At 47.2% G+C, this 16,277-nt stretch overlaps 1 protein-coding gene across 1 annotated transcript in view; it reads left to right on the forward strand.

The window, feature by feature from the left end:
• Positions 1-15,865, forward strand: part of Gpb5 (Glycoprotein hormone beta 5) — a 321,402-nt gene extending 305,537 nt beyond the window's left edge. The window contains exons 4-5 of the mRNA XM_070091702.1: positions 9,677-9,751; positions 14,925-15,865. Coding sequence (XP_069947803.1) covers positions 9,677-9,751; positions 14,925-15,095 — 246 coding nt within the window. The 3' untranslated portion in view covers positions 15,096-15,865. The remainder of the gene's footprint in view (positions 1-9,676; positions 9,752-14,924) is intronic.
• Positions 15,866-16,277: the final 412 nt, after the last annotated feature.

A 16,277-nucleotide genomic window follows, 5' to 3' on the forward strand; every position in this document is an offset into this window, starting at 1 on the left:
TTGCATGTGTGGGAGTCTCATGCGCACTTGCATGTGTGGGAGCCTCATGCACACTTGCATGTGTGGGAGTCTCATGCACACTTGCATGTGTGGGAGCCTCATGCACACTTGCATGTGTGGGAGTCTCATGCACACTTGCATGTGTGGGAGCCTCATGCACACTTGCATGTGTGGGAGTCTCATGCACACTTGCATGTGTGGGAGTCTCATGCACACTTGCATGTGTGGGAGCCTCATGCACACTTGCATGTGTGGGAGTCTCATGCACACTTGCATGTGTGGGAGTCTCATGCACACTTGCATGTGTGGGAGTCTCATGCACACTTGCATGTGTGGGAGCCTCATGCACACTTGCATGTGTGGGAGTCTCATGCACACTTGCATGTGTGGGAGCCTCATGCACACTTGCATGTGTGGGAGTCTCATGCACACTTGCATGTGTGGGAGTCTCATGCACACTTGCATGTGTGGGAGTCTCATGCACACTTGCATGTGTGGGAGCCTCATGCACACTTGCATGTGTGGGAGCCTCATGCACACTTGCATGTGTGGGAGCCTCATGCACACTTGCATGTGTGGGAGCCTCATGCACACTTGCATGTGTGGGAGTCTCATGCACACTTGCATGTGTGGGAGCCTCATGCACACTTGCATGTGTGGGAGCCTCATGCACACTTGCATGTGTGGGAGCCTCATGCACACTTGCATGTGTGGGAGTCTCATGCACACTTGCATGTGTGGGAGCCTCATGCACACTTGCATGTGTGGGAGCCTCATGCACACTTGCATGTGTGGGAGCCTCATGCACACTTGCATGTGTGGGAGCCTCATGCACACTTGCATGTGTGGGAGTCTCATGCACACTTGCATGTGTGGGAGCCTCATGCACACTTGCATGTGTGGGAGTCTCATGCACACTTGCATGTGTGGGAGTCTCATGCACACTTGCATGTGTGGGAGTCTCATGCACACTTGCATGTGTGGGAGTCTCATGCACACTTGCATGTGTGGGAGTCTCATGCGCACTTGCATGTGTGGGAGCCTCATGCACACTTGCATGTGTGGGAGTCTCATGCACACTTGCATGTGTGGGAGCCTCATGCACACTTGCATGTGTGGGAGTCTCATGCACACTTGCATGTGTGGGAGTCTCATGCACACTTGCATGTGTGGGAGTCTCATGCACACTTGCATGTGTGGGAGTCTCATGCACACTTGCATGTGTGGGAGCCTCATGCACACTTGCATGTGTGGGAGTCTCATGCACACTTGCATGTGTGGGAGCCTCATGCACACTTGCATGTGTGGGAGTCTCATGCACACTTGCATGTGTGGGAGCCTCATGCACACTTGCATGTGTGGGAGTCTCATGCACACTTGCATGTGTGGGAGCCTCATGCACACTTGCATGTGTGGGAGTCTCATGCACACTTGCATGTGTGGGAGTCTCATGCACACTTGCATGTGTGGGAGCCTCATGCACACTTGCATGTGTGGGAGCCTCATGCACACTTGCATGTGTGGGAGCCTCATGCACACTTGCATGTGTGGGAGCCTCATGCACACTTGCATGTGTGGGAGCCTCATGCACACTTGCATGTGTGGGAGCCTCATGCACACTTGCATGTGTGGGAGCCTCATGCACACTTGCATGTGTGGGAGCCTCATGCACACTTGCATGTGTGGGAGTCTCATGCACACTTGCATGTGTGGGAGTCTCATGCACACTTGCATGTGTGGGAGCCTCATGCACACTTGCATGTGTGGGAGCCTCATGCACACTTGCATGTGTGGGAGCCTCATGCACACTTGCATGTGTGGGAGTCTCATGCACACTTGCATGTGTGGGAGCCTCATGCACACTTGCATGTGTGGGAGTCTCATGCACACTTGCATGTGTGGGAGTCTCTCATGCACACTTGCATGTGTGGGGTCTCAGCGCACTTCATGCACACTTGCATGTGTGGGAGTCTCATGCACACTTGCATGTGTGGGAGCCTCATGCACACTTGCATGTGTGGGAGTCTCATGCACACTTGCATGTGTGGGAGACTCATGCACACTTGCATGTGTGGGAGGGAGTCTCATGCACACTTGCATGTGTGGGAGTCTCATGCACACTTGCATGTGTGGGAGTCTCATGCACACTTGCATGTGTGGGAGTCTCATGCACACTTGCATGTGTGGGAGTCTCATGCACACTTGCATGTGTGGGAGTCTCATGCACACTTGCATGTGTGGGAGTCTCATGCACACTTGCATGTGTGGGAGCCTCATGCACACTTGCATGTGTGGGAGCCTCATGCACACTTGCATGTGTGGGAGTCTCATGCACACTTGCATGTGTGGGAGTCTCATGCACACTTGCATGTGTGGGAGCCTCATGCACACTTGCATGTGTGGGAGCCTCATGCACACTTGCATGTGTGGGAGCCTCATGCACACTTGCATGTGTGGGAGCCTCATGCACACTTGCATGTGTGGGAGCCTCATGCACACTTGCATGTGTGGGAGCCTCATGCACACTTGCATGTGTGGGAGTCTCATGCACACTTGCATGTGTGGGAGCCTCATGCACACTTGCATGTGTGGGAGCCTCATGCACACTTGCATGTGTGGGAGTCTCATGCACACTTGCATGTGTGGCAGTCTCATGCACACTTGCATGTGTGGGAGCCTCATGCACACTTGCATGTGTGGGAGCCTCATGCACACTTGCATGTGTGGGAGTCTCATGCACACTTGCATGTGTGGGAGCCTCATGCACACTTGCATGTGTGGGAGTCTCATGCACACTTGCATGTGTGGGAGCCTCATGCACACTTGCATGTGTGGGAGTCTCATGCACACTTGCATGTGTGCCTCATGCACACTTGCATGTGTCTCATGCACACTTGCATGTGTGGGAGCCTCATGCACACTTGCATGTGTGCCTCATGCACACTTGCATGTGTGGGAGCCTCATTCACACTTGCATGTGTGGGAGTCTCATGCACACTTGCATGTGTGGGAGCCTCATGCACACTTGCATGTGTGGGAGTCTCATGCACACTTGCATGTGTGGGAGTCTCATGCACACTTGCATGTGTGGGAGTCTCATGCACACTTGCATGTGTGGGAGTCTCATGCACACTTGCATGTGTGGGAGTCTCATGCACACTTGCATGTGTGGGAGTCTCATGCACACTTGCATGTGTGGGAGTCTCATGCACACTTGCATGTGTGGGAGTCTCATGCACACTTGCATGTGTGGGAGTCTCATGCACACTTGCATGTGTGGGAGTCTCATGCACACTTGCATGTGTGGGAGTCTCATGCACACTTGCATGTGTGGGAGTCTCATGCACACTTGCATGTGTGGGAGTCTCATGCACACTTGCATGTGTGGGAGCCTCATGCACACTTGCATGTGTGGGAGTCTCATGCACACTTGCATGTGTGGGAGCCTCATGCACACTTGCATGTGTGGGAGTCTCATGCACACTTACATGTGTGGGAGTCTCATGCACACTTACATGTGTGGGAGCCTTATGCACACTTGCATGTGTGGGAGCCTCATGCACACCTGCATGTGTGGGAGCCTCATGCACACTTGTATGTGTGGGAGTCTCATGCACACTTGCATGTGTGGGAGCCTCATGCACACTTGCTTGTGTGGGAGCCTCATGCACACTTGCATGTGTGGGAGCCTCATGCACACTTGCATGTGTGGGAGCCTCATGCACACTTGCATGTGTGGGAGCCTCATGCACACTTGCCTCATGCACATGTCTCATCTGGGAGCCTCATGCACACTTGCATTTGTGGGAGTCTCATGCACACTTGCATGTGTGGGAGTCTCATGCACACTTGCATGTGTGGGAGTCTCATGCACACTTGCATGTGTGGGAGTCTCATGCACACTTGCATGTGTGGGAGCCTCATGCACACTTGCATGTGTGGGAGTCTCATGCACACTTGCATGTGTGGGAGCCTCATGCACACTTGCATGTGTGGGAGTCTCATGCACACTTGCATGTGTGGGAGTCTCATGCACACTTGCATGTGTGGGAGCCTCATGCACACTTGCATGTGTGGGAGTCTCATGCACACTTGCATGTGTGGGAGTCTCATGCACACTTGCATGTGTGGGAGTCTCATGCACACTTGCATGTGTGGGAGCCTCATGCACACTTGCATGTGTGGGAGTCTCATGCACACTTGCATGTGTGGGAGCCTCATGCACACTTGCATGTGTGGGAGTCTCATGCACACTTGCATGTGTGGGAGCCTCATGCACACTTGCATGTGTGGGAGTCTCATGCACACTTGCATGTGTGGGAGTCTCATGCACACTTGCATGTGTGGGAGCCTCATGCACACTTGCATGTGTGGGAGTCTCATGCACACTTGCATGTGTGGGAGCACACTTGCATGTGTGGGAGCCTCATGCACACTTGCATGTGTGGGAGCCTCATGCACACTTGCATGTGTGGGAGCCTCATGCACACTTGCATGTGTGGGAGTCTCATGCACACTTGCATGTGTGGGAGTCTCATGCACACTTGCATGTGTGGGAGTCTCATGCACACTTGCATGTGTGGGAGTCTCATGCACACTTGCATGTGTGGGAGCCTCATGCACACTTGCATGTGTGGGAGTCTCATGCACACTTGCATGTGTGGGAGCCTCATGCACACTTGCATGTGTGGGAGTCTCATGCACACTTGCATGTGTGGGAGCCTCATGCACACTTGCATGTGTGGGAGCCTCATGCACACTTGCATGTGTGGGAGCCTCATGCACACTTGCATGTGTGGGAGCCTCATGCACACTTGCATGTGTGGGAGCCTCATGCACACTTGCATGTGTGGGAACCTCATGCACACTTGCATGAATGGGAGCCTCATGCACACTTGCATGTGTGGGAGCCTCATGCACACTTGCATGTGTGGGAGTCTCATGCGCACTTGCATGTGTGGGAGCCGAGTCTCATGCACACTTGCATGTGTGGGAGCCTCATGCACACTTGCATGTGGGGGAGTCTCATGCACACTTGCATGTGTGGGAGCATCATGCACACTTGCATGTGTGGGAATCTCATGCACACTTGCATGTGTAGGATTCTCATGCACACTTGCATGTGTGGGAGCCTCATGCACACTTGCATGTGTGGGAGTCTCATGCACACTTGCATGTGTGGGAGCCTCATGCACACTTGCATGTGTGGGAGTCTCATGCACACTTGCATGTGTGGGAGCCTCATGCACACTTGCATGTGTGGGAGTCTCATGCACACTTGCATGTGTGGGAGTCTCATGCACACTTGCATGTGTGGGAGCCTCATGCACACTTGCATGTGTGGGAGCCTCATGCACACTTGCATGTGTGGGAGCCTCATGCACACTTGTATGTGTGGGAGTCTCATGCACACTTGCATGTGTGGGAGCCTCATGCACACTTGCTTGTGTGGGAGCCTCATGCACACTTGCATGTGTGGGAGCCTCATGCACACTTGCATGTGTGGGAGCCTCATGCACACTTGCATGTGTGGGAGCCTCATGCACACTTGCATGTGTGGGAGCCTCATGCACACTTGCATGTATGGGAGCCTCATGCACACTTGCATTTGTGGGAGTCTCATGCACACTTGCATGTGTGGGAGTCTCATGCGCACTTGCATGTGTGGGAGCCTCATGCACACTTGCATGTGTGGGAGTCTCATGCGCACTTGCATGTGTGGGAGCCTCATGCACACTTGCATGTGTGGGAGTCTCATGCACACTTGCATGTGTGGGAGTCTCATGCACACTTGCATGTGTGTGAGTCCCATGCACACTTGCATGTGTGGGAGCCTCATGCACACTTGCATGCGTGGGAGTCCCATGCACACTTGGGGGATTGAACTCGTGGCGAGGGAGTTTTACTATTCACTTGCCACGAGTTCATCCCCGCCCGTGGTATGGTTTATGTTATTGCATTATTTCTCTTTTGATTCTGGTGAAAGGCTCTTGATCCAAGGAACCAGACTCATCTCCTCCTTGCCTGAATCACTTTCTTTAGATATAAATATAACAATTATGAACGATTCCAAGCTTCAGCGGCTGATGAATAGTACGAACTGGACATAACTTTCAGAGATTTAGGCTGTGTAGGCACAAATTTTGTTGGAGTCTGTAAAATAACTGGAAAATACATCCTCTTGATGTTCGGTTGTGTGAGTTATTATTTACCAAATTTATCAAATTGGTTTGTGAAAAATAATTGGACAATGTTTCTTCTGATCAGAAATAATTCACATTGTTTCATATTTCTTAGGTTAAATCAGCTTCATGTTCTTTTGTTTGTATAACTTGTATGTTCTCAAGACCATATTCTTAAACATTTGTACGTTATATACACCAGTCTTACTTAAAACTTTCTTTATTAAAAGCTGTTCTGTCTTGCACGGAGAAAAGTTGCGATTAATTTGGGCTTACGTAGGACCCATTACCATAGGTCCCATTACCATAGGTCCCATTACCATAGGTCCCATTATCATAGGTCCCATTACCATAGGTCTCATTACCATAGGTCCCATTACCATAGGTCCCTTTACCATAGGTCCCATTGCCATAGATCCCATTACCATAACTTGATAATGCAACTTCAGAGCGGCGTCGAGTATAAAGTGTTCGTGTTGTGCTGTAGGATATTTATCTTGTTGAAAGGTTTTAATTAGATTTGGACCATATATGCCGTAATTTAAAAAAAATATATTGAAGAAATTTGATCTTGTCATGGACCGGACCACAGGGTCGGTGACCCAGGAAACACCTTCCAAGGTATACTCAGGTAGCTTCCATAAGATCACTTATAAATGCCTCTTCCGATTCCCGACAATCTTCAACACTAAGTAGCACATATGCAACAGTTACGTATCTTTGTATATACCTAACTGTTGCATATGTGTCTTACTTATCAACTTGTCGGTATTATATACCACTACCACATTTAATCTTTAACACTAATATTTAACTGCATCATCAACTTATGTCTCCCTCTGTACTCTTTCAGTCACGTACATTTATGCATAAAGGATTATATAATACGGGGGATATCTTCCTTCAATAGCACAGTGACTAAAATTCGTCCAATTAATATTTTTAACACATCGGCAGTCTCCCACCAAGGTGGGGGAACTCCATAAAAGAAACATTTAACATCATTCATTCAAAAACTGTCTTGAGAGAATGACATTATGCCTCTAAAGTGGCTAGTTTATTGTGCACTCCACATCCATCCTCTGGAGGGTAGCCAAGAGCAAATGGATACACTAAAGACCTAGGAACTAATCCCCAGAAGGATTAACAGTAGTACATCTTGAATTATATTTACAATTGACTTGCCCGTTGCAAGCAAATTTAAGAAATTTGTTTAACATTGCTTGAGGTTGTCTTGAAAGAAGTACCGTGTTTGCTTGCTACAGTATAAAGCAAAGACCCATTTTTGGGGTAGAGCGCGGGAGAGATAGATTAAGGAAAAATTACTTTTACGAGAGGATCGTCACTGGGAAAGAAAGAAACAAGGCTTAACACAGCTGCTGGGTCGCATACATCACAGCTCATATGATCCTCTGAACGAGCACTTCTCCACAGCATCCTTCAGAGTACAGGCACTGTACTTCCGACCTCCAGAGCCACATCATCTCCACTCATCCTTCAGAGTACAGGCACTGTACTTCCCACCTCCAGAGCCACATCATCTCCACTCATCCTTCAGAGTACAGGCACTGTACTTCCCACCTCCAGAGCCACATCATCTCCACTCATCCTTCAGAGTACAGGCACTGTACTTCCCACCTCCAGAACCACATCATCTCCACTCATCCTTCAGAGTACAGGCACTGTACTTCCCACCTCCAGAGCCACATCATCTCCACTCATCCTTCAGAGTACAAGCACTGTACTTCCCACCTAAATCCATAATGCATCATTAATCAGTTAAGGATTCTTAAAATACTTTAATATGGTCATTATAACCTAAAGTACCCAACTAACTTCAAGATTTTGTGCTAGTAAGTGTAGTTGAGATGTACTGGTTGCAAAAATAACCTTCTGTAATTACTAGTAGGGGACTATCCCCAGGAAAATGTAGTGAAGGGGCTTGTTAGGCTAAACTGGGAGACTTCACCTCTCTAATAATGGCCACAAAATACACATATTATTATTACCTTTCGTGTGGTGGATGTTATTACTTACTAGCAGGTATTAATCTCTTTATTTAGTGTGCTCACCTAATTGTGGTTGCAGGGATCGAGTCATCGCTCCTGGTCTCTCTTCTTCTGTGTGTGTGTGTGTGTGTGTGTGTGTGTGTATGTGTGTGTGTGTGTGTGTGTGTGTGTGTGTGTGTGTGTGTGTGTGTGTGTGTGTGTGTGTGTGTGTGTGTGTGTGTGTAAGTAGGTTGGTTAAAAGCCTAGAACCTGCATGATCATTAAGGCTGATTCTCACCTGTACATCATCGTCAGAAATTAGTTTCATTGTATATACCATAATACATATACATGTGGCGGTTCATGTACTCTTCTACTAGTACATGTTTACAATGTTTATATACCATTATAAATGTATAGATGTGTGGGCGTGTTTGTGTTCAAGGTTACATAGGTGATCATAGGTGATCACAGCACGTCAGTCAGCAGTATCCTTCAGTCTTCTTATACTTGCAAATTATTGTTTATCCTGAATGCATTCCACCACAATTATCTCTGTCTCTGTCTGTCTGTCTGTCTGTCTGTCTGTCTGTCTGTCTGTCTGTCTCTCTCTCTCTCTCTCTCTCTCTCTCTCTCTCTCTCTCTCTCTCTCTCTCTCTCTGTCTGTCTGTCTCTCTCTCTCTCTCTGTCTGTCTCTCTCTCTCTCTCTCTCTCTCTCTCTCTCTCTCTCTCTCTCTCTCTCTCTCTCTGTCTCTCTCTCTCTCTCTCTCTCTCTCTCTCTCTCTCTCTCTCTCTCTCTCTCTCTCTCTCTCTCTCTCTGTCTCTCTCTCTCTCTCTCTCTCTCTCTCTCTCTCTCTCTCTCTCTCTCTCTCTCTCTCTCTCTCTCTCTCTCTCTCTCTCTCTTCTCTCTCTCTCTCTCTCTCTCTCTCTCTCTCTCTCTCTCTCTCTCTCTCTCTCTCTCTCTCTCTCTCTCTCTCTCTCTCTCTCTCTCTCTCTCTCTCTCTCTCTCTCTCTCTCTCTCTCTCTCTCTCTCTCTCTCTCTCTCTCTCTCTCTCTCTCTCTCTCTCTCTCTCTCTCTCTCTCTCTCTCTCTCTCTCTCTCTCTCTCTCTCTCTCTCTCTCTCTCTCTCTGTCTCTCTCTGTCTCTCTCTCTCTCTCTCTCTCTCTCTCTCTCTCTCTCTCTCTCTCTCTCTCTCTCTCTCTCTCTCTCTGTCTGTCTGTCTGTCTCTCTCTCTCTCTCTCTCTCTCTCTCTCTCTCTCTCTCTCTCTCTCTCTCTCTCTCTCTCTCTCTCTCTCTCTCTCTCTCTCTCTCTCTCTCTCTCTCTCTCTCTCTCTCTCTCTCTCTCTCTCTCTCTCTCTCTCTCTCTGTCTCTGTGTCTCTCTCTCTCTCTCTCTCTCTCTCTCTCTCTCTCTCTCTCTCTCTCTCTCTCTCTCTCTCTCTCTCTCTCTCTCTCTCTCTCTCTCTCCCAGACATGTTTCAAACAGTAGATACTTACATTTTCCACAGATCGCTGACTGGAAGTTCCCGTACAAGAGGTCACATCATCCTGTGTGTATGCACGAGCAGACGCAACTGACAGAGGTAAGCACGCACACGTGCACAACTTCATAACCAGACGTGCACACATCTGATTGTATCTCTGTTTACCGGTGTGAGGTGAAAGGGAAATAATTAATAAAAAATAAGGATAGGTCAATGAAACACTTTCTGAAAATCTAAATCAGGCAACGCGAAGTAATGAACTCTTGCAGAGGGTAAAGAAGACAGGAAACAGAGTACAGACTCAGTGAACAGAGGGTGAGCACGCAACCAGAAGTAAGCAGCAACTCATTTCTTGGGCGGATGAGGTATTAGTGAGTCTAGGATTAAATGTTGGGAGTCTCAGAAATGGTCATTCATGGTGCTGTATAAAACATATCTCATATAGCCTATAACTGCACCATCATGGTGCAGTATATAACATATATCAGGCTCACTTGAGTATACTGCACCATCATGGTGCAGTATATAACATATATCAGGCTCACTTGAAGTATACTGCACCATCATGGTGCAGTATATAACATATATCAGGCTCACTTGAAGTATACTGCACCATCATGGCCCAAGTGCTCTAAAACAACACCTACCAAATAAGCTGGGGACAGCAGGGGAAGTGGGAGTGGCAGGGGAAGTGTCAGGTGCAGTGGCAGGGGAAGTGCCAGGTGCAGTGGCAGGGGAAGGGGAGTAGAAGGGTAAGGGAGAGGAAGATTTTTGATGGAGGTGCATGATAATGGAGAGGGTAGCAGGGAGTGATGGGAGATGGAAGATCAGTAGACTACAGGGAGAGGCAGGCAGGGTGGAGATGAGAAGAATGATAGTATAGTGACGGAGATGAGGAAAGTGACAGTGAATGTGGTGAGGGAGATGAGGAAAGTGACAGTGAATGTGGTGAGGGAGATGAGGAAAGTGACAGTGAATGTGGTGAGGGAGATGTGGGAAGTGAAAGTGAATATGGTGAGGGAGACGAGGGAAGTGACATTGAATATGGTGAGGGAGACGAGGGAAGTGACAGTGAATGTGGTGAGGGAGACGAGGGAAGTGACAGTGAATGTGGTGAGGGAGGCGTGGGAAGTGACAGTGAATGTGCTGAGGGAGACGAGGGAAGTGACAGTGAATGTGATGAGGAAGATGAGGGAGGTGACAGGGAAGTGACATTGAAGGTGTTAAGGGAGATGAGAAAAGTGACATGGAAGTGACATTGAAGGTGTTAAGGGAGATGAGAAAAGTGACATGGAAGTGACAGGGAAGATATGAGGGAGATGAGGGAAGTGGCAGGAAAGTGATAAGGAAGGTGATGAAGGAAGTGACAAGGAAGGTGGTGAGCGAAAGATGAAGGAAGTGACAGGGAAGTGACAAAGAATGTGGTGAGGGAGATGAGGAAGGTGACAGAGAAGTGACAGTGAAGTGACAGAAAAGTGACAAGAAAGTGACAGGGAAGTGACAGGGAAGTGACAAGGAAGCGGCAAGGAAGTGACAGGGAAGTGACAAAAAAGGTGGTGAGGAAGATGAGGAAAGTGACCTGGAAGTGACAGGTCAGTGACAGGGAAGAGAAGAGTGACAGGGAAGTAACCTGAAAGTGACAAGGAAGTACCTGGAAAGTGACAGGAAAGGTGAAGTACATGAATAAAGTGAGAGGGAAGTGACACAAGAGTGATAGAGAAGTGACAGGAAAGTTAGACAGTAAGGTACATAATGGAAGTGACAGGGAAGGAAGTGAGGGACAATGTGGAATTTACAGGGAAGGTGGTGAGGGACTTGATGGAAGTGACAGGGAAGTGACAGGGAAGGTGGTGAGGAACATGGTGGAAGTGACAAGGAAGTTGATGAGGAGCATGGCGGAAGCGACAGGGAAGGTGGTGAGGAACATGGTGGAAGTGACAGGGAAGGTGGTGAGGAACTTGGTGGAAGTGACAGGGAAGGTGGTGAGGAACATGGCGGAAGCGACAGGGAAGGTGGTGAGGAACATGGTGGAAGTGACAGGGAAGGTGGTGAGGAACTTGGTGGAAGTGACAGGGAAGGTGGTGAGGAACATGGTGGAAGTGACAGGGAAGGTGGTGAGGAACATGGTGGAAGTGACAGGGAAGGTGGTGAGGGGCATGATGGAAGTGACGGGGAAGTGACAGGGAAGATGGTGAGGAACATGGTGGAAGTGACAGGAAAGGTGGTGAGGGGCATGGTGGAAGTGACAGGGAAGTTGGTGAGGAACATGGTGGAAGTGACATGGAAGGTGGTGAGGAACATGGTGGAAGTGACAGGGAAGGTGGTGAGGAACATGGTGGAAGTGACAGGGAAGGTGGTGAGGAACATGGTGGAAGTGACAGGGAAGGTGGTGAGGAACATGGTGGAAGTGACAGGGAAGGTGGTGAGGAACATGGTGGAAGTGACAGGGAAGGTGGTGAGGGGCATGATGGAAGTGACGGGGAAGTGACAGGGAAGATGGTGAGGAACATGGTGGAAGTGACAGGGAAGGTGGTTAGGAGCATGGTGAAAGTGACAGGGAAGGTGGTGAGGAACATTGTGGAAGTGACAGGGAAGGTGGTGAGGAACATGGTGGAAGTGACAGGGAAGGTGGTGAGGAACTTGGTGGAAGTGACAGGGAAGGTGGTGAGGGGCATGATGGAAGTGACAGGGAAGGTGGTGAGGAATATGGTGGAAGTGGCAGGGAAGGTGGTGAGGGGCATGATGGAAGTGACAGGGAAGGTGGTGAGGAACTTGGTGGAAGTGACAGGGAAGGTGGTGAGGAACATGGTGGAAGTGACAGGGAAGGTGGTGAGGAACATGGTGGAAGTGACAGGGAAGGTGGTGAGGAACTTGGTGGAAGTGACAGGGAAGGTGGTGAGGGGCATGATGGAAGTGACAGGGAAGGTGGTGAGGAACTTGGTGGAAGTGACAGGGAAGGTGGTGAGGAACTTGGTGGAAGTGACAGGGAAGGTGGTGAGGAACTTGGTGGAAGTGACAGGGAAGGTGGTGAGGAACATGGTGGAAGTGACAGGGAAGGTGGTGAGGAACTTGGTGGAAGTGACAGGGAAGGTGGTGAGGAACATGGTGGAAGTGACAGGGAACGTGGTGAGGAACATGGTGGAAGTGACAGGGAAGGTGGCGAGGAACTTGGTGGAAGTGACAGGGAAGGTGGTGAGGAACATGGTGGAAGTGACAGGGAAGGTGGTGAGGAACATGGTGGAAGTGACAGGGAAGGTGGTGAGGAACTTGGTGGAAGTGACAGGGAAGGTGGTGAGGAACATGGTGGAAGTGACAGGGAAGGTGGTGAGGAACATGGTGGAAGTGACAGGGAAGGTGGCGAGGAACTTGGTGGAAGTGACAGGGAAGGTGGTGAGGAACTTGGTGGAAGTGACAGGGAAGGTGGTGAGAAGCATGTTGGAAGTGACAGGGAAGTGACAGGGATGATAGTGAGGGGCATGATGGAAGTGACAGGGAAGTGACAGGGAAGGTGGTGAGGAACATTTTGGAAGTGACAGGGAAGGTGGTGAGGAATATGGTGGAAGTGACAGGGAAGGTGGTGAGGAATATGGTGGAAGTGACAGGGAAGGTGGTGAGAAGCATGTTGGAAGTGACAGGGAAGTGACAGGGATGATAGTGAGGGGCATGATGGAAGTGACAGGGAAGGTGGTGAGGAACATGGTGGAAGTGACAGGGAAGGTGGTGAGGAATATGGTGGAAGTGACAGGGATGATAGTGAGGGGCATGATGGAAGTGACAGGGAAGTGACAGGGATGATAGTGAGGGGCATGATGGAAGTGACAGGGAAGTGACAGGGATGATAGTGAGGGGCATGATGGAAGTGACAGGGAAGTGACAGGGATGATAGTGAGGGGCATGATGGAAGTGACAGGGAAGTGACAGGGATGATAGTGAGGGGCATGATGGAAGTGACAGGGAAGTGACAGGGATGATAGTGAGGGGCATGATGGAAGTGACAGGGAAGTGACAGGGATGATAGTGAGGGGCATGATGGAAGTGACAGGGAAGTGACAGGGATGGTAGTGAGGGGCATGATGGAAGTGACAGGGAAGTGACAGGGATGATAGTGAGGGGCATGATGGAAGTGACAGGGAAGTGACAGGGATGGTAGTGAGGGGCATGATGGAAGTGACAGGGAAGTGACAGGGATGATAGTGAGGGGCATGATGGAAGTGACAGGGAAGTGACAGGGATGGTAGTGAGGGGCATGATGGAAGTGATAGGGAAGTGACAGGGATGATAGTGAGGGGCATGATGGAAGTGACAGGGAAGTGACAGGGAAGTGACATGGAAGTGACAGGGAAGTGACAGGGAAGGTAGCTGCTGCCTTCACTACTTTTCTTCTTCCTGTTTTTTCTTCTTGAAGGAAAAATCTTACTGAAGAAAGTATCTCAGTCTTGTCTTCTTACTGAAGATTTTCTCTTATTTTTATTGCATGTATTATTATTATTATTATTATTATTATTGTTATTATTATTATTATTATTATTATTATTATTATTATTATTATCAGAGTTTCGTATTAACAAAAATTTTCTTCTTCTTTATTATCAGTATTATTATTACTATTATTATTATTATTATTAATACTATTATCGTTGTTAACATTATTGTGCTTATTGTTATTGTCATTAGAACTATTATTATTATTATTATTATTATTATTATTATTATTATTATTATTATTATTATTATTATTATTATTATTATTATTATTATTATTATTATTAATAATAATAATAATAATAATAATAATATTATTATTATTATTATTATTATTATTATTATTATTATTATTATTATTATTATTATTATTATTATTATTATTATTATTATTATTATTATTATTATTATTATTATTATTATTATTAATAAGGCTGACTTTATGCATTAAGGTTATAATTAATTTGCATATTTTCTTTATTGTAGCGTGAGTCTACCTCATACACCTCCCTTCTCTCCCCCTCACACACACACACACACACACACACACACACACACATACACACACACACACACACACACACACACACACACACACACACACACACACACACACACACACACACACACACACACACACACACACACATACACACACACACTCACACACACCTTCCTGATTTCTCGTCGCTCTAACACCTGTGACAATTATCATCTCACACCTGTAGGTAACTTACACGTGTGACAACTTGAGCCTCACCCCTGTAGTTAACTCTGGAGTATTCCACAGGTAACACTCCGGCACTGTGATGATGGGGCTGCGCCAGGCACGGAAATGTACTCGTACCACGAAGCTGCTCGCTGCGCTTGTTCTGTCTGCAAGTCGTCGGAGGCGTCGTGTGAGGGTCTACGCTACCGGGGCGCCCGACGAGCACCAAGGGCAGACGTGCCCAGAGGCTAAGACTCCTGCCCAGGGCACAGCAACCTGGATATCAAGACCCTAGCCACTATTGTCAGAGATTTTTTGCTGAAATTGAAGCGAATGTTAAGGAGGAATTAACCTTTAAAAGAGCTGGCAGGGATGAATAAAGGATTTATTTTTAAAGAACATATTATTCTGCACCAGAAAGGAATCTCATATAAAACCTGAAAAGGTGAACGTGAATACTGTGGTAGCGGTTAGGGTCTAGAGATCCAGGAAGCCAGACGTATATACACCCATTCCAGACACATTGCTAAAATATGACTACTGCTTAATATCTGAGCCTCAATTGTATTCTTAACATCTATGTTAAACGGGCCTGATGCTATTAACGGCCTCTGACAGACATTTTAAATATAAAAAAAACAGAAAATCTTAAAGATCAATGTGTATGTTAATCTTATGCTTGCTACAGGGTATCATATAAACAGTACCCTTTAGAAGGCATATGATAAGAGGCGCTTAAGACGCGTATTCTACATTCCATCATTTACTCAGAGTGGGAACTGCATATCACTAAATGTTACTGTCATTGTTGAAGCTGGTTATTTACGTGTTTAAAATTAAGTTATGGCAATAAAATTGGTCAGAAATGATCACATTACTGTAAAACGCTGCATGGGGTGAGCTCTGATGGATGCCTCAACTGAGAGAGTGGATCACGTGTTTATCTTATACCTGGAGGCCACAGGACTTAATCACGTTTATGGAGGCAACTTTATTGAGTTTAATTCTTGAGTATATTGATTCCTGATTGTATATATTTAAATATCTAATTTCGTATCATGATTTTGCAAATTTTTGTTCAAATTTTGAACGAAACCATTGTCTAAGTTAGATTTAAACTATGACTTTACAAGTTGTAATTTACACTGTTTCTTTGATCTCTGTAAACTGAAAGAACATGACGTGTACAATATTTTGTTTAGTATATAATAAAAAAATCTTATAATAAATTAACGTATTTTAATGCTATAATTATATCATATACGAGTTGCATATGACTTATAGACCTAATTTTCTGATATGTGAGGGATCAAGTTGAAAGTTACAGTGAAAAGACATTGTTTACTCTGTCTTATATATTGTGACTTTATTGAGTTTAGACATTGTTTGCATTGTCTTAATAACAGTGGTTCAACGTCTAGAGTCATGCCACTG

Source organism: Cherax quadricarinatus, chromosome 36, assembly GCF_038502225.1.
Source record: "Cherax quadricarinatus isolate ZL_2023a chromosome 36, ASM3850222v1, whole genome shotgun sequence".
NCBI classification, from domain to species: domain Eukaryota; kingdom Metazoa; phylum Arthropoda; class Malacostraca; order Decapoda; family Parastacidae; genus Cherax; species Cherax quadricarinatus.